General features: G+C 43.4%; 2 protein-coding genes across 2 annotated transcripts; both read right to left on the bottom strand.

Moving 5' to 3' along the window:
* Positions 1-788: 788 nt before the first annotated feature.
* On the bottom strand, positions 789-1,490 carry LOC122617505 (neuropeptide-like 2). Its single transcript, XM_043793389.1, has 3 exons — positions 1,352-1,490; positions 1,143-1,268; positions 789-1,009 (listed from the first exon to the last, which is right to left on the bottom strand). Exons 1-3 carry the CDS (start codon positions 1,394-1,396, stop codon positions 923-925), a joined length of 258 nt encoding a protein of 85 aa, XP_043649324.1. The 5' UTR covers positions 1,397-1,490; the 3' UTR covers positions 789-922.
* Positions 1,491-3,294: 1,804 nt separating this feature from the next.
* On the bottom strand, positions 3,295-9,223 carry LOC122616370. Its single transcript, XM_043791805.1, has 9 exons — positions 9,111-9,223; positions 8,792-9,057; positions 8,186-8,739; positions 7,039-8,081; positions 4,848-6,981; positions 4,401-4,544; positions 4,059-4,336; positions 3,838-3,999; positions 3,295-3,587 (listed from the first exon to the last, which is right to left on the bottom strand). The coding sequence occupies exons 1-9, from the start codon at positions 9,131-9,133 to the stop codon at positions 3,407-3,409; spliced, it is 4,785 nt and encodes a 1,594-aa protein (XP_043647740.1). The 5' UTR covers positions 9,134-9,223; the 3' UTR covers positions 3,295-3,406.
* Between the last annotated feature and the right edge of the window lie 8,409 nt (positions 9,224-17,632).

Genomic DNA, 17,632 nt, shown 5'->3' with positions numbered 1-17,632 from the left:
GACAAATATTTCACACATGCACCGCTTCAAAGCCATTCGTTTTCACGAAACACAAATCCCTACAATAATTTTGGAATTATCTTCATCTTCAGAGAAGCGAGGTCAATTACAGCACCTTTTAGCATCCAAAATGTCGTGTTCCTAGTCTATAAGATACCTATTAATAATACACATTAGCAAGACAAATAGCAGAATTAAAAGAAAACATCAAAACCGTTTTCAAAAGTGTAGTGCGATCGAGTCGGATTGTGATCCTGGTCAAATAAACAATTAAATAGTTATTTAAGAGTCGGAAAGCTTCCTTCTCCCTGTCACTTTTCATTCTTCTTTTACTTCTGTTTACTAAATGAGTGTGTTTATGAGTATAATTATTAAATATTAGTAAAAATAGAGTCAATCATTTAAATGACACCGTAATTATGTGGAAATCTATTAAATTATGTGCAAAATATTAAATTACTTGATTTTTAAATAGACATCTTGTGTTTCATGCTCCCATGAATTAACATATATGATTATATAATATATATTATAATTTATAATATTAAAAACTGTTATCCTTTCTTGTTAAATTCCATGTTTTCATTTCTGTCAAAGCAAATTTTCTCAGCACTTTGTAAATAAGAAATCAATTTAAAGTTGCCCTAAAAACTGCTTGAAGAGACCAATTAAAAATCCCGATTTCAACCTACTTTGGGAATAGAGAATAGTAGTTCTCGGAAGTGGAATGGAGAAATAAAGAAAGGATTTGAGTTTTAGAACCTTTTGAAATAAATACCAAATATATGTTTTTGTGTTAAAAGCAATTACCGTTTTAATTTCATTGTTTAGTCTTCATTAATAATGTAGCAACTAAAGTTAAAGTCAAAACATTTATTAGAATCGTTTACGATGTAATGATATATGGCCAGCCAACAACGTCTTAGGCGGAAGCTGGTTTCTGCTGGATTGCCTCGTTTACTTTGGTCAAGCCTTGCTGGATGCTGCCAATACCGTCCGAAAGGAACGCCTGCACAGATAGAAAAGTTGAAAATTAGTAAATATTTGAATAAATATCCATTTTATATACGTCTTGACGACTAAGAAGGCGATTTAACGTCAGACGAATGACGATAAATTATTTATAACTCGTTGATAGTTACCTTAAACTTCTCTCCGTCCAGGTCCTGCAGTTTTTTGATGGCATTGCTAATCTCCGTCTTGAATTGCTCCAGAGGATCGACGGCGGCAGCGGGCTCTTCACGGGCGACGCGAGCGGCCATAGCCACCTGAAATCCAAAGTACCACATTGTAGTCAATCCAGACAAATGGGTCCTGTCTTTGAGTTCCAGGACATTGGGCATTAACTTACGGCGAACAGGGCGAACAGAAAGAGGGCAACTGCGATCTTGGCCATTTTAGTTTGGTTTTTTTGTAACTGCTGTGGAACTCTGAACTAGAGAACGATGACTTGAGTACTGATTGAACCTCTGCCAAACTACTCATAACGACACCTCGTTTTGCGCCGCAGCCGCCCGAATTTGAGCCCGGCTTATCGGCAGTAGGAAGGGGAAGGCCGAGCGTTTGGAGCTACGCAGCTGACCCGTGATAAGAGTATTTTTTTTGTTTTTTTTTTCCGTTGCATGCTGCTGGGTGAGATTGCTTCGTCTAACAGCTGAGAATTTCTACATTTGCTTAGTCACAGCAGATAACAGCTTCATGCAACCGCCAAAAAGTTAATCTCTGTAGGGCTTAGAGCTAAGTCCATATACTCGATTCCGGTATTCTATCACTTTGTCCGTAAATATGATTTGTATATATCACTTAAGAATATGTTGTTGAATTTCAACAAGAAATAAGTTTATGGTCACTGAAATGTGGTTGAGCTGATTTTCCACGTAGTGAATTACCACTGTATAAATTTGAAATCTACAATTATTAGAATATATGTACGCACGTTTGCTTATCACTCCAATGGTTTGCATAGCTAAGCTGTTCTGAAGGCCTTTTGATCCAGCACTCGGCGGTGTTTATCTACTTTTATTTTGTTTTTCATTAAAGACCAAATATTTCTAACTTGATTGTAAACAATGTAAAAGAACATATTCCAGACATAATTTTTTAGACGTTAAATATATTATATAAATATATATATATTTAAAAACCAGATAAAACAATATAGTTGATTTCTTCGACTATCAGATACCCTTTATTTAGGTAGTGGAAATGCGAACGAGTAATTTTTTTTGTCATATCGATAGAAACGGACGGACAGACAGACGGACAGGCGGACGGACGGACAAACGGACATGCCATATCTACTCGGCTATTAATTCTTTTAAGAAATATGTATTCTTTTTATGGTCGGAAAAGCGTCCCTTTACCTGTTACATACTTTTCCACGAATCTAGTATACCCTTTTACTGTACGAACAACGCTGTATTTTATTATGTGCCTTCTAAATTTGCCATTTACTATCGTTGCAAAGCACGTGGCACGTGATAAGGTTTTTTTATTGAAATGCTTGATAAGGCGCCCTACATTTGAAATTATGTAATTGCGCAAAATTAATATTTCTAAAGATTAACGAAACAACCCGGAAATTTCCAAGGCCGGGCTAAGTTAAAGAAATCCAAATCCTATTGGGCAACATAAAGAGTACTTTTTGAATGCGGAGTTTCTTCTAGAATTTGGATAACATATATTCGGTAAACGGTAATTTTAGTGTGGTAAACTCATCTTAAAAAAGGCAATAGTTTTATTAGAACACTGTTATCACTAAACAGGCAGCGGTAAGAAATACAAACATAATAAAATAGTGAAATTTCAGTAAAAAAGTACAGTTCTCTGATTTTTAAAGTCAAATTGATAAGGGTTCACTGCTCGGAGTAAATCGCAAGAACCGGTTTTTAGCATATGCAAAAAAGTAACGATTACGATTACGATCATATAAAGTGACAGTCACTTTTTTTATTGTGACTTAAGGGCTGTTAAAATATTAAAACAGTATAAGCAGTATAATAATCACAGATGAACTTTCTTGGCTTCAGCTTGAAGCTTATTTCTACGGGTAATCCATTTAAACATCAAGATTAAAATGTAAAGTGCGATGATAAAGGGTTTCCCCCAATTAAAGTGTAGAGTAGTGTTAAGAGTAGTTAGTCTATGAGAGTTTGTTGCGGGAGCACCGAGCTAAACAGCAAACAGAGCTCAAAGTGCACGGCTTTATGACCCGTTTCGTTAATTTGCCCAGACACAAACAAACCCAATTAAGTGGCAGCTAGAGTCAGAGAACCCAGACCAGATACCCAGAACCACTAATAAATTTTCATTTGGCGGAATGAAAATGTTTAATTGCTATTTCGCCAAGTGGCTAAAACTTAGCCCCACGGACTGGTCTGTTGGCTGGCTGTGGGTTGTAGTGCTCCTAGGGCACCGAACTGAGGATGTGCTCCGGCACCGGCGGATGACACTGGGGCAGAGGTGGCCCCAATGTGGGGTAGGTTCGCAGACGCAGTAGCTCCAGTATCGTCTGCAGCTCCAGCACATGGGCGTAGTTGCGGCGGACGTTCTCCATGAGCTGCCGATGGGACTTAATCTGCGACATTCTGCGGAAGGAAGGAGAAATAAGGTTCCGGTCATTTCACCTCTAGCATAGTAGCCCAAAATGTGGATAGTGCCAAAAGTTCTCTTTACTGTAGCCAACAATTGTTCATCGCAAGTTATTTAGACACATTTCTTACAATTTTTGAAACCTTTAAAAGTGAACTTTAGCGTCATTTGATAGCAGTAAGCTATACATTTTAGATTTCAGTGTTCGGTGCCACAGTTTAGCTTCCCGTGAAGAGGTTATCTTACCGCTCCCGCTGCTCACGATCCCGCTTGTCCTCCATCATCGTATCTCGCAATGTGTTTTGGAAAGTGACGTCCACCTTGATACGCTCGATTTTGAAATCGATGGCGTGGCTGCTGCGCTTTATCTCCAAGGTCTGTGCTTTCACCGCGTCGATTTGAATGTTGCTTCGGTGGGGCAAAGTTAATTTTTGTATAATTTACATAAATCTAAAAACATATCTTACACACGCTCGATGTTTTTCTTGAATACCAATATCTTTTGTTCAATCACTCGTTCGATAGCTCCGGCTATATACTTCTGCCGCTCCGTCTTGACCTTTTCCCAATTGCGAAGGATGTTAAGAAACTCCATGGAAACTTTGCATTTCTCAATGGCATCCAGCATGTATTTCAGGTACGCTATGTTGGCCTTGTACAGCTTGTGTTCCCATTCCTTGAAGATCACCTGACGCCTGAATACTGCCACTCTTTGCATGGCTTTAATCTTCTTATTTCCAGCTTCCTGCAGTTGTTAAGTTAAATAAATTTTTAAAATCATTATCACTTCCCTGTTTGAAAGTTTTTACCTGAATCTGGCGATTCACATCGTTGATGTCATCCACATGCATGAGAACCGTGTTGGAGAGCTTTGTGAACTGACCCATAACCGAGACCTCAACTTGACCCATTGTGAGGGTCAACTGGATGGTCATGTTTCGCATCTTTTCTAGCTGAAGCGGGAAATTTTATTTGCATTACTCAAGAAATTAATAATTATTTATAATTTGAAAATATTTAACATATTAAAAGGGGCCGAATTATTTTTTTTCGAGAGGCTGTAAAGTATGCAGTGATATTTTCCTATATAAAAGCCAACATTTTGTGGTCGTTTTTTGTGAGTCCTCTTAGGTCACTTTGTCAAATAATCATCGTATATTAAACAATAAAAACAAGCTTTTGCTTTGTAAAGAAACTTAAAATGTGTACTTAAAAGTGCAAAACATACGAAAATCTAGTATTGGTACAACACTTACGTATGTTTGAATGCTCTCTTCGGAATTACGCTGAGTCAGGACCTTGGACTCCTTGAGGGCCGTGAGGTCCTTGTTGAGGACACCCAGGAGGGCTTGGCTGTCGAGCAGCTGGTAGCCAATGCCCTTCAGTCGCAACTCGCTCTCAGTCTTCTGGCGACGCAACTTGACGAAGGCGTCCCAGGACTTGGGATCCACTTGCGGCGGACACTGTTTTGGTTGATCGAACTCGGCCAGATAGTTGAGGAACTCCTGGACATCGTCGGGCAGGGGAAAGGGAGTGCGATGACTGGGCTTTCCGCTCAGCTTGTTCGAGGCCTCCATGCAGATGAGTACCGAGTTAAAGATCTTGCCAGGCAGCTTGGGTCGCTTCTTGAAGAGCTTCGTCATCTCGTGGGTGGCATGTGGCACCAAAGGCAAAAATTGACTGCGGAACTGCCGTTCGACGGCTCGATCGCGGGTCTGCTGAGCCTCCAGCCGCGTTTTCACATCGAGAAAAGCCTTGTCATAGAAATCGAGTAGGTTGCCATACCTAGTCATATAGTCGTTCAACTTGTCGATGTCCTTGCGGAACATGCTGAAGCGCTTTCGCAGTTGAACCCTTCCGAAATTGATCTTTTCGAGGGTGAGCATGCGTATCTGCCCCTGTTTGAGGGCAAAGTCATACTTCAGCTTCAAGATCATCAGTTCGGCTACGCGCTGGTTGAGCTTCAGGATCTGGGAGGCCTTGAGAGCCAACGTTTTCTCTTCGTTCTCATGCAGGATTCGCAGGTATTTGCGGCGGTCCAGTTCCAGGAGACGAACTGCCTCCTCGTAGGCGCGGAATATCTTCTGCTCCTCGAGATTGAACTCGTGCGGCTCCTTCTTCTGCATGAACTCCGGCTCCGGGATGTCCTTCTTGATCTCCTCCTCCCACAGTTTCTCCAGCACCCCGTCCATCATCACCACGAGGGCCCGAGCCCAGAACTCTTTGCTCCACAGAAGCAGTCTGCCCTTCTTGCCGCCAGTGTCGATGGTCTTGGGCTTTCGCCGGTTCACTGCCTTCACCTCGGAGTCGTCCACCTCCATGATCCGCTTGATTACCTCATCCTGCGCTAGCGACGGAACCGTGAGTTCAGGTGGCTTGAACTGATCCATGTTGAGCAGACGCAGCATAATGTTCATATTGTCGTAGATCTTGGTGAGCACCTGGTTAGTGTTCACCACGCTGTCGATGGTGTCCTGCTTGAGTTGCTGCGCCTCGTGGAAGAGTTTGTTGAACTCCTGTTTGAGCGGATCGTTGAGATAGTAACGGATTTTGCAGTTGTAGTTGAACAACTGGTTTGAGGTCACCAGGTTCTTGTCCTGCAACTGAAAGACAGGTGCCATGATGTGCTCGTAGATGCTGGTTCCCTGCACCACAAATGGCTTGAGCTCGCGCAATCCTCTCACGACTTCCACGGTCTCCTCCTCACCCACCTCACCATCCTCGATGGCAGGAGGCGGACCATGACCGCCAGGGGCCGCAGCTGGAGGCTCCTCCTCCTCCAATGAGCCCAGCGAGACGCGTAAGTGGTCCTCCAGGTCGTAGAATCGGTACTTATCAAACTCTGACATCTCCACTTTCCTCCGCACGGAGAAGCTCTCGAAGTTGGCATCGGCGAAAATGGAGCGAACACGATAGTTAATGCTCACCGCCTCACGGGTGACCAGGCGCAGTATCCAGTCGCGAATCCTCGACTGATCTGCAATGGCCCGTTCCAGCGATTCGCGTTCCAGGGCACACAGTTTATGGGCCTCCTCCGTGAGAGCATCCAGCCAGCGATAGTGGAAGCAGAACTTCTTGAAGATGCCTTGCGTCTTGCCCGTCTTGGAGATGTCGTAGTCGATTAGCGCCGTCACCTTGGCGGCAAAGTCCTTGATGCTGGCAATCAGCTTATCGCGCTTCATCAGATCCGCCCTGGTGTACTCCTCCTTGACCTCCTGCCGCTGACTCAGTGGCACAAACATGTGCACCTTGTGCGTTATCTGCTCTATGTAACAGGGAATGCCCTCCTCCGTGGGCAATTTCAAGGCCAAGTTTTCGCGAACAAAGTCCGCCAGAGAAGGCAGCCGCGTTACTCGCATGCTCTTGTTGGCCAACAGGATAATGAGGTATCTGCAAATCAATCATATTATATAATAATAATATTATAATATATTATAATATAGTTACTTCGAATTAAAGCACTCCTTCACCCGCAGTATGTACTCCGTTTGCATGCCCAAGTTGAGAAACCGGCAGATCATGAACGGTTTCTTGGCCCGCTTGTGCTGCTTGAAGTGAACCAGGATACCGCCAAGACTCCAGGTGACCAAATGCTTGGTCATGCCAGCACCGAGAATATAGCTGAAATGCCCCGACTTGGTGGAGGCGATCCACTGCAGTTCATCCTTCTCGTTCAACGAGAACTGGTCAAAGTTCAAGTTGTTGTACTCGGTGGCCACGATCTCGATCAGTGCCCATCTTCCCACCGGCGGCTGGACGCAGAAGAAGCCGTATTCCTTCGGCAGGATATACTCCCGCCTATGGAGACGCTTGTCCTTGCCCCAATTGTAAAGCCAGAGCTCGGTGGCGAAGCCAGGACGCTTCATGCTATGATCCCGATTGATGAAGACCATCAGGCGGGGTCCGTCGGCCAGCAGGTAGGTGTGGATGAATACCTGAGCCAATTCCGGCGGATTCATCTCAAAGTAATGCGTCAACTTGTGCGGCCTGTTGTCCACCTGCACAACGTGCAGCATCTTCAGCTGATCCTGGAACACCACCCAGCTGTCGTTGAATTCTATGCCCACCACCGCCGCTGTCTCCATCTTAAGATCGCACAGCACATGCGGCAAACCGGCCCGCTCGAAGTGGATCAACACGATGCTGGCATCCAAAGTGCCCACGACCACCAGGGCCAGTGTGCGATGGTTGCACATGGCCGTCGCTCCCGGAACGGCCACCTCGCACAGGGTGTGACCCTTGGCCAGGTCCATCATGGCCACTCCTTCATCGTGCAGCACGCAAACGCACTCGTCCTTGAGTCCCTGCACCACTCGAAAGGTAATCACCGGCTTTCCCGTGGGCACCACGTTCTGCAGCGACACCGTCCCACTGGCGTCCACCACCACCTGGTCAATGCTTCCAGGGCGGCGCTCGGCGTAGATTTCGCCGTTGTTGTTGCTCAGGAAGCGGACCACCTCGTTTAAGCGGCCCTCAAACTCCCACTCGAGCTGCATTGGAAAAGAAAAACTAACTGTGTAAATATACATATATATAGTTTGGTAGCACAGCTATCATGATTTGCTTGATAACACAGTGATTCTGATAAACCTACCTTGAAGACACCCGCCTTCTTCCTCACATAATATGCAGTCGAGCTGTTCCAGATGAGGAATCCGGATCTGTGATAGGTCAGGCCGTGGGGGCGGGGCATTATTTCCACATCGCCCTCGGAATCGGGATCGGATGTGGGCTGCCATTGGGGCTTCAGGGCGAAACAGGCCACATCCACTGACAGCAGATGGCCAAAGTCGTTGGTGGCGTACAGGGTGTTGTCCTCGCCGAAGGTGAGGCATCGGTCGAGGGACCTCAGAAACTTTTTGCCCAGCTCCACCTCGGCCACTTTGTACAGGAAGGACTCCTTTTCAACGGTGCAGATCTCGTAGCAAACGATGGTCATGTCCCGCTTGTTCAACTGAATGATGCTGGGCAGGCTGGTGAAGCTGATCACAATGCCACGTTCCACTGTGGGCACATTGGTGGACTGCTCCAGGACCAAAGTTCCAGTGCGGTAGTTGAAGACGCAGAGGCAATAGTCAGGATAGCCGCCCACGGCGATCAGAAGATCCAGCTCCGAAAAACGGATGTCCGTATAGCTTACCATGTGAGCTGAGGGAAATATACAATGTAATTAAAGAAAATCCTAATCCTGCGTACCTACGGGAAATGGAGCTGAACTTGGCCATATCCGGGTAGCGGTATATATAGATATTGGGCCTCAGGACGACCTCGGCAAAGGCGAACAGCGGAAAACGGTTGTGGCCAGCAAAGCAACTGATACTCAGACCCGTGGACACCGTCTCCGCCTTGAAGAAACTAACTGCCTTCGTGTGCATGTGGACGAACTTGATGGCGTTGCCATTCCGCAGGCACAGGACATCGGGACCCACATTCACGATGGTGTTTCTGTCCCAAATGTTGCACCAACTGCGGATTGCTTGATGTTAATATATTTGTAGGGAATATTCGCTAAAACTCACCAAACTGTTGATGTTATATTCATTTTGGTCCGGTTTGGTTATAAAACGTTGGTTCCCGCAAATAGATTGTACGATTTTCGATTGGCAGTCAACAAGTTCTGTGGTTGCTAAGATAATTGTTTGAAGGTTCCAGTTTTTGTCGTATCCCAGGACAACCTTTGAAGGAATGCTTTCTATATGTTAGTGTACCATTTTGTACTCTATATACCTTATATTTATAACAACCAGCGTAGGCATTATCTTAATTTGATTTACTAAAGAAAACAGCAGCAATTCAAAGCTAATACTAATTAAGTCAAAGAATAACATTACCTATATGGCTAATATTAATGTTATAAGGCTAATATTTGCCCACGTACTTTGTGACCGAATTTCCCAGGCGACAACTTTTGACCCAAGAAAATTGTCTTGCCCACTTCCCCCCAAATGTGCAAACAATAAAAGTTCTGGACCATAAAAAACCAACGCCTTAGACAACCGCTGCCCGAAGCGCAATTATATTGGTTGGTTTTCTCCCCGGCTGAACGTTACTTTAAAATTTGATGCGGCTTGTTATTTTTATTGCCCAGGCGTTATGGTTAATGGGGTTCCTTATTTGCGACTCTAAGCGGCAATAGGTAATTTTTTACTGGTCGCCGGGGTGTCGTTGCTTGTGTTTGCGGTTATTATTAAATTTCAACCAATTACACAATTTTGTTTTATGCATTTTTTGTCAACAAACTCATTGTTTAATAGTCATTCCTTAAAATAATTGCTTTATTTTTGTTTTTTTTTTAATAAATGGGAGCTTGAATTTATTTGCACAATTTACAAATTTTCCTTTTTCGAGTAGACGACAAATCTAATGAGACTAAATTAGTTTAAATTGGCTTAAACGCACATAAATTAAATCACTATTCTATCGATTTATTCCAAGCGGAAAGCAATTAAAAACATTTTAGCACAGATTTTCATTTACATGAGGCCATAAATTTCACTAATAGCCCGAAATATGTTTAAACAAATTCCTAAAGCCCGGCTCAACGCCGAAAACTAATGGCTAACAACAAATAGAATGCATGTTAAATTGGGCCAACAACGGAAATGGTCTTTAGGCCGTTGGGCCAGATTTGTTTGCTGGCCGTATTAAAACTAATTTGCCGGGGCTTACTATTTAAATTTGTTAAACTTTCCGCACTCTAACAAATTAGCTTGAAACGTTTGCAGTGCCAAGCCGAATTTAATATTAATGTGGGGCTTTCCCATTCACGAAATGCTAATGAATAAAAAACTGGAAAATCCCAAAGACCCGTGTGGGTTTGGCTCCTTTTCGGCAAGGAGAAGTGCTCGGGTGTTTGGGTCAAAAGGACATCCCCACTTTGTTGGCTCCTTGGCAGACGCTTAGCCATCTGCCAGCCAATTGTGTGGCCTATTCAGCTGCTGTTGACAAGACGGAAGGAAGGAATTTTCAGCACATCGGCGCAATCTTTTCTACAAAGTTGCCTTTTTACGACGGTCGCTACCCGCTACCTGTGGAGGATGTGCCGTGTCCCATCGTCCTCTTGTTGACGTCGTCTGGTCTTTATAAAATATTTATTGCCACCAGCTGAATGGAGTGGTGGTCTCCCCATCCGACTGCCTTGGGTTGCGGATGCTGATGCGGATGCGGATGCCATTATGCCCCCCAGGTGGGGTTATTAACATGTTAAGCAGATATGCAAAAAGGAGATTGTGAAAAATTGCTGGTTTCGATGGCCATTTCTCTTGATGCATTGTAAATGCGCAGCATGGAATTCCTAGGAATTTATCAGTGTGATGGAGAAAGTAAAATGGGTTTAAAGGTGAGATTTTGTCTACTTACTGAGATAAATCTGAGAACTTGTTGGTTTTGGTAGCAAATGCTTTTGCTTGACAATTATGATTTACATAGATCTGGTTTCTTATACAATATTCATTTAAGTAGCATTTACCGATGTGTCATTTAAATTTATGCCCTTCTGTGATCTGTCTGAGTGTTTTGACCTGCGGGTCATTCAGCAGGATACGCAGGATAACTGATTGTTGAACATACATATGTTCTATGCCATATAGATGTATCCAATTATGGGATGACAAAGCTGCAGCCAGATGATACTGAGGCCTGCGGCAGAGGTAGAGGTACGAGTAGTGGCATATTACTGCTACTACTTATGGCACAATAATGATTTACATTGCACAGCTAATGCGTTTTTAATGAGTGCCTGCATGCTATTATAAAAAGTTGTGTGCAGCGGAAACTTGTCACCAGAGATTTGAGATTTCCCAGCCGAACAATGGGAAAGTTTCCGGCATCGTCGTCTTGCCGCAAAGCCGCCTTAAGCGTTTGCAAAAGTTCTGCAGCACTCGAGTCATTAACATTAAAGACATTCCATGTTGCCCTCGTGGTGTTGCTCTGTGTGTGTGTGTGTCTGTGTATCTGTGTGTGTGTACAGATGGCGAAAAAGTTCGCCCCCATATGGGAAGGCAGCACTGCAGGGGCACATAAATAATTGAGTGGCGCCCCAAAGTAGGCAGCAAAGTGCACCCAGCAAACTGCAAACTGCAGACAGCAGGTGTGGCCATCGGATGTTAAACAGGGTGGCTTAGTGGGTGGCTCTGTGGGTGGCTCAGTGGGTGGTTCAGTGGGTGGTGGTGGGCGGTCTAGCCTGCCGAGCTACTTGGTTATGCGAATGCTGTGGGCTGCATTTACTTAAATGGAGAAGCCGCAGGGCTAAAGCGAATGGGCGTGGTCTTGATTTTGGTCTTCTATTCGCTTAAGGATATTGCATTAAATTAAGGTGAAGTTGAAGCGATGCTATTAAGGCAACGCTATTCGCACAAGTTCAGAGCAATTTTCCTGAAAGATTGGGACTGCTAATGGAATATATATAGGGAAGTTTTGCCAGATTTCTTAAATATATTTTAGCATATTCAATTAAGTTTTAATCAATTGCTCGCATTCGACTTCCCAACGAGCTGTTTATGCTCTCCAGCAATGGCAGCTGATTATGCTGTGCTGCTATGCATTACAAGAGCCGTTGTCGCGCAACTCGTTAAATTTCCATCAGGGAGCGTGTTGTGCACCATATTGGCCCTAAATGTCACCCAGTCGAGGACGAAGCGCCAGCAATGAACTCTGATGTCCTCACGTATTCGCATGATATCGATTTGACTTACCAAACCCATATACCCGAACACACACTCGCTTAGCTGTCACACATGTCCGTAATTGATATTTTATGAATGAAATGTAAACACTTTTTTTACGATTCCGGCCGAAAGAGTGCCCCAAAGGGTAGGTACTCTCACTTTGGTTTGGCCGAGACTGCAGCCCAAGACATATATGGTAAAAAATTACATTCTTACATCAAAAAGTTATGCATTTTGAAATATAAATATTATTTTATATCCATATCTTCACTCTGTGTTGCAAGACAATGGGATTGAATAGCTCCAAAAGCTCCAGAGTAACTAGAAGTTAGCTTTACATAACTCGCAAGCTAATTTGTTTAATATTTCAGATTAAATATTTTTGAGAAGCGTTGCCATCTAGGTCATGTGTGCGTCCGCAGTGTCCAATGTCCAACGAACTCTGAAGCCTCAAAGTTGTCAAAAACAAAAAGAATTACCCAACTGGCCGGCTCCAAAGGGGTCGTCAACGCCTTTTGGCCAGACCCATAAAAAGCCGAGCGCCGGCGAGCCGTAAAGAGCTCTCCAAAGCACTTTCATACCAATATGTGTAAACCATTAAACTCCACAGGCCCCGAGCTTTTAACCCATAATGCCATACGAGTATACGTAGATATATACAAATTTTGCATTCAACATCCAACACATATGTACACCCAGCGTGAATTCAATTCGTTTTTATGTGAGTGTGTGTATTAACAAGGGATGGGAAAATTGGAATTGTTTATAATGCAAAAGCAATTTATTGATGATGTCTTTTAATCGAGTGTTTTCCCAGTGGTTTGTTGTCTTTGAAAACGTTTATTTTAATTATTCGAATTGCACATGCAAAAACGCAGCTTGTGATTTTTTGTCTTGTTTTTATTAAATACACTTCAGTTATTTGGTTTTAAAATGGAAAACTTGTATTGCACTTGACGAGGGACGCTCTAACATCTTGGGCAGCCAGAATTACGTATAAATGATGGAAAACATATGAGTGCGATTTTTGGTGAAAATGTTCTTCTCTTATTTGATTTAGATTTAGCGTCATCTCGACTATTGCCACTTCAAACGGAATAACATCGAAAATGTAGCGCCAGCGGTCTTGATGTTATCACAAGTATGATAGATTTGAATGTGTGTGCGGGGCACTCAAGTGGCAGCGAGCTGCTTGATCCATTCCGTGGATAAACTTAGTGGCCACGAGGCGTGGCCTATATGTATGTACAATATGTCAATGACAAAATCAGGCCAAGGCCTAGTTGTTTAAACTGCTACTGGCATTCGAGTATGCAAGACCACTACACGATGATATATGATCCGGCCCGGAGGCACAATTACCCAAAGACTCAGATCTGCGCGCCGAGAAGTAGGCGAAGTAATTCAAATGTGCCTGCCATAAATCACTCGCAACTGGGAAATCTGTTTGCAGATAAGCTGAGAACGGCAGTAGGTTATTGAATCCCCACAGTCAAGCTGTGCGTGTATCTGGATCTGGATCTGGAGTGGAGCTCTAGCAGATTGTAGGTATGTCACTTAAACAGTATGTAAATACTATTAGACAACGTGAATTAAACATGATTTAGCCAATTATGGGTTTTCATATCTTAGGTTCCATATTATATTTATACTATATATATTTTACTCTGCCAAAGAATAATCTTTCGGTGTACTTATTCTTATGACAAGCAAGTTCCCGCCTCCTTCCAATCTGTGCACGCCCATTTCATTAGGCGAATCTCTGCCGTTCGGCTCATCAGTCGATTCATTCAAAATTCATCAATGATGCATAAAAGTATGCTGCGGGAAAAATGCCAAATATCCCCAATAGGTGTCGCCCAGCCAAGGCGAGTTGTCAACTTCTGGCACGTCCTCAATTGCCAATGTAGCTCCCTGCTCCTTGCTGCTGCTCCTGCTGCTGCCGCATCCTGTTGTTGTCATCAGAATAATTTGCTTTGAAATGAAACTTTGGGCTAGGCCCCCGAGACACAACTCAGCTTGGGCACCCAGCGGCACTCTGAACAGTGGTACACTTAGCTCGATTTATTTGGTACACTTAGAGAAAAACTATTAAGGTGCTGGCTTCATGCAGTCTATTCTATTGCATATGCCGAATTTTTACGATTTACAAAATTAAAATATTTAGCTTAAAATTTAAAGAAAAAAGCACACATTTCATACTATACTTTATGGCATTTTTTTTTAATTTATTATTACTTGAATTTTACGAAATGAGAAGGAACAGAATGGGATTTTTTTACTGTGCATCCAAAATACACCTTATCATTGCGACACGTAAGCAGAGTTGATTTCTGCGGCGAGGGGCAGGGCTGCAGGGGGCGGGGCTGGGTATTCGGAATAGGCTGCTCAGGTATGCCGTTTGCTCAAATCTGAAATTGAGCATGGAATTTGCGTAATATGTGGGCGTGGGCGGGGGCGTAGGTGTGTGCGTGTCTGTCTGCCCGCCTTGCATGTGTGAGTATTTGCGTGTATTGCCGCATTTACAGCATGCAAATATGTGTGAAAGCATTTCCCCCATTTCCCCATTTCCCCAGCTCACCCACTTGCTCCATCTTTGCACCAGTGTCTCTTTTTTAAGCCTGTGCGTATGAGTTACGTGCTCGGCGCTCTAAATATTACGCATACGCAGTGTTGCTGCAAAACGATAGAGGAAATTTCATTTTGCCATCGGGCGAGTCCATTGATTGCAACTGTGAATAAAGTGGTTATTAGCATAAGTTCACTGAAGATTGAGCGTTGAGCTGTTTAATCATTGTGGATGTATGTAGAATATTGAATTTTTTGTGGCAAAAGATACAGCTCCTGTGTTTAAACTTAGACAACCATTTGAATAAGCTTCTGCCATTGAGGAAAGTAAATTATATCTGTGCTGTTTCAAATGGAAACCGATATTCAAAGAACTCAAAGTTTTCCTTGTTTTTCGTCCTTTTTAATCGTGTTTATGTGTTTCGTTTGCCAAATCCTAGACTCTGCAGAACCCTATATCATTCACTCCCACACTTTGAATACCCCTGCCATTCAAGAACTCACCACACACGTTTGCCGGCTGTCGTGTTGCGTCTGGCACGGAAATGAAGTTAATTTATGGCGTTAAAAAGGATTTGGCTGTCTCTGCCCTTCGCCCCCCCGTTTGCTTTGGATTTCTGTTTCGGTTAGCGGTCCCTTGTTTTAAAAAGTGAACTGAAAGTGTGCTTTGGTATCACCGCCATAATGATTTGTGTGCTTAACGCGGCGCCGTCGCCGCCCTACTAAATTATAAACTATATGCCGTATGCACAGAAGTTTTCCGCCCCCACAACATATGTCTGGATGTGTAGGATGGCACCGGGTGACTGAGACTGAGACTGCGGCGACTTAGTCGCAAAGTTTTGTTGAATTTGTGGCTAAAAGTTATAATCATATCAGTGCCACGTTGTCTCCACTCCTCGCCTCCATCTACCAGCCAGTGTTTTAAGCCAGACCCCTGCGAAACTGCGCTCTTTCCACAGCTTGACACACCAATTCTAATTACAATTTCCGTTAACATTAATTAGCATGTCTGTGTTTTTCGGTAAATGGCTTTTCATTTTGCCATTGCCATTGACATTGCCACTGGCCTTGCTTTCCACTGCGGGAGTGGGAAATTATGCAAAATAGACGCTGGCAGCACGATGACGATGACGATGATGCTAAAACCCATTATGGCAGTTGAACAGTTCGGAAAGGTAAGCCAAGTTGAATGGACTCGAAATGGACGTGGAAATATTTCAACTCAATCGGATGAAAACGAGAAAAAATATATTTCAAAATAGGAAAATACCATGTGCTCTTAAAAGTTAATTACGGATTATTGGTACATTTTCCTTAGGTGCTACCTGCGTAGCTGCACTTTTTAGAGTATTTTTATCTCGATCCTAGGCTCCTGCACTATGGATTCTTGAAAGGATCTGAGTGTCAGAGCGCGCCAGACTTTCATTAACTTGTCATTGGGGTTTTCTGAAAAATGTCAAGTCGAGACGGCGGCGGCAGACAAAACAAAAGCTCACCTGAATGAACAGCGATATTCTTTTTTGTGGCTTTTCGCTCGTTTTCGGCAAAGTCAATGCCATTTTTTTGTCTTCTGGACGGCGGCTGTCTGCATCTGATAAATGCCTTCAGGTGGGTAGAGAGTCTCGATTTACGGCCTTTGAGATGTCTGAGATTGCGGGACGGGATTCTTTTTTTGGCTTTTTGGCCATTTTGGCCATTTGGTCGGGGCCAAAGTGGCAGTGCACATGCAGTGAGGAACTAAAAGCACTGACATTTACTTAAGTTACTCCCCTGATGCAGCCGTAAAGCGAGGCAGTTATCATAACAATTATGTAGCATAGACAATGGCAATCCGAAGTGCAGAAGGCGTCCTTCTCAAACAAAGCCATAAAACAATGAAGTTGGTGTGGGGAGATGCGGAATGGAGCTCGCAGGATTGCTCTGGGCATTGTAGTTTGCAAATTAAATAATTCCCAGTTACATTTCCGTTGCGTCGACAATATTATTTCCCCCAACTTCTTTGCCCACCCAGCCGAGTTGTTTCCGAGTGCTAATTGTGCAGTTGGCGTTGTCGCATTTGCCTTTTGTTTGAGTCCTGCGTCCTGCGTCCTGGGCTCGGTGCTCGGTGCTCTGGGTCCTCCAGCCTCCAGTCCTTCGGCTCCTTCCTTCTGCTCCCATCCAGAGTCCTGTGGGCAATCTCTGGAGTTATGCGACTGCAATAACACTAAATTGGTCTGATATCTCGCGGTTTTTGCCTCTGCGTTCGCCACTGCAATTCCTGCAGCGCAGCTAATTAACCCATTACTGCTCAGTGTCCTGGGACAGGAACTGCAATCTGATAAAGCAAAGTGCGCTGAGTTTCCGAGGCACACTGAAGGCGTTGAAAGTTATGCGTTTATTGAAAACTCATCGAGGTTTTATTAAGTACATGTAAGTTTATAGTGTATAGTGATGCAATGTACTTTGAAGTGACATTTTGCTGTAAATTCAAATTCAATTCATTCGGTATGTAAAATAACCAAGAAAATAATTTTGTAATCTAATCTAATTATTCTATTTTCAAGGTTAATTATATATTCTTTTAATTTAATCGCACTACATATTCCTGTCACATGGTATTAAGGTTTGGTATTAAAGTTTCATATGCTATTTTTATTAATTAAATATATTTTAATAAATGAGAAAAGCAAATCCCGCTTCTGTGGGTTAATGGCTCGTGCGCTGAAATGTGACGCTATCGTCCAGTGCATTTAGCTTTTAATTGCAGCCAAGATTTTTTCCCCCGTTGGTTAGCTGCATTTGCATATCATTTTGTAGCGGATTTC

This window comes from Drosophila teissieri, chromosome 3L, assembly GCF_016746235.2.
Source record: "Drosophila teissieri strain GT53w chromosome 3L, Prin_Dtei_1.1, whole genome shotgun sequence".
In the NCBI taxonomy this organism is placed as follows: Eukaryota; Metazoa; Arthropoda; class Insecta; order Diptera; family Drosophilidae; genus Drosophila; species Drosophila teissieri.
This window is presented reverse-complemented; position numbering and strand designations above follow the sequence as displayed.

Coding starts and splice junctions, on each gene's coding strand:
- LOC122617505 (XM_043793389.1), bottom strand. CDS start 1,396: ATGGCCAAGATCGCAGTTGCCCTCTTTCTGTTCGCCCTGTTCGCC. Junction 1,269..1,351: donor TTCTGTTCGCCCTGTTCGCC/GTAAGTTAATGC, acceptor TTTGGATTTCAG/GTGGCTATGGCCGCTCGCGT. Junction 1,010..1,142: donor TGGACGGAGAGAAGTTTAAG/GTAACTATCAAC, acceptor CTATCTGTGCAG/GCGTTCCTTTCGGACGGTAT.
- LOC122616370 (XM_043791805.1), bottom strand. CDS start 9,133: ATGAATATAACATCAACAGTTTG. Junction 9,058..9,110: donor AATATAACATCAACAGTTTG/GTGAGTTTTAGC, acceptor AGCAATCCGCAG/TTGGTGCAACATTTGGGACA. Junction 4,000..4,058: donor AAGAAAAACATCGAGCGTGT/GTAAGATATGTT, acceptor GCCCCACCGAAG/CAACATTCAAATCGACGCGG.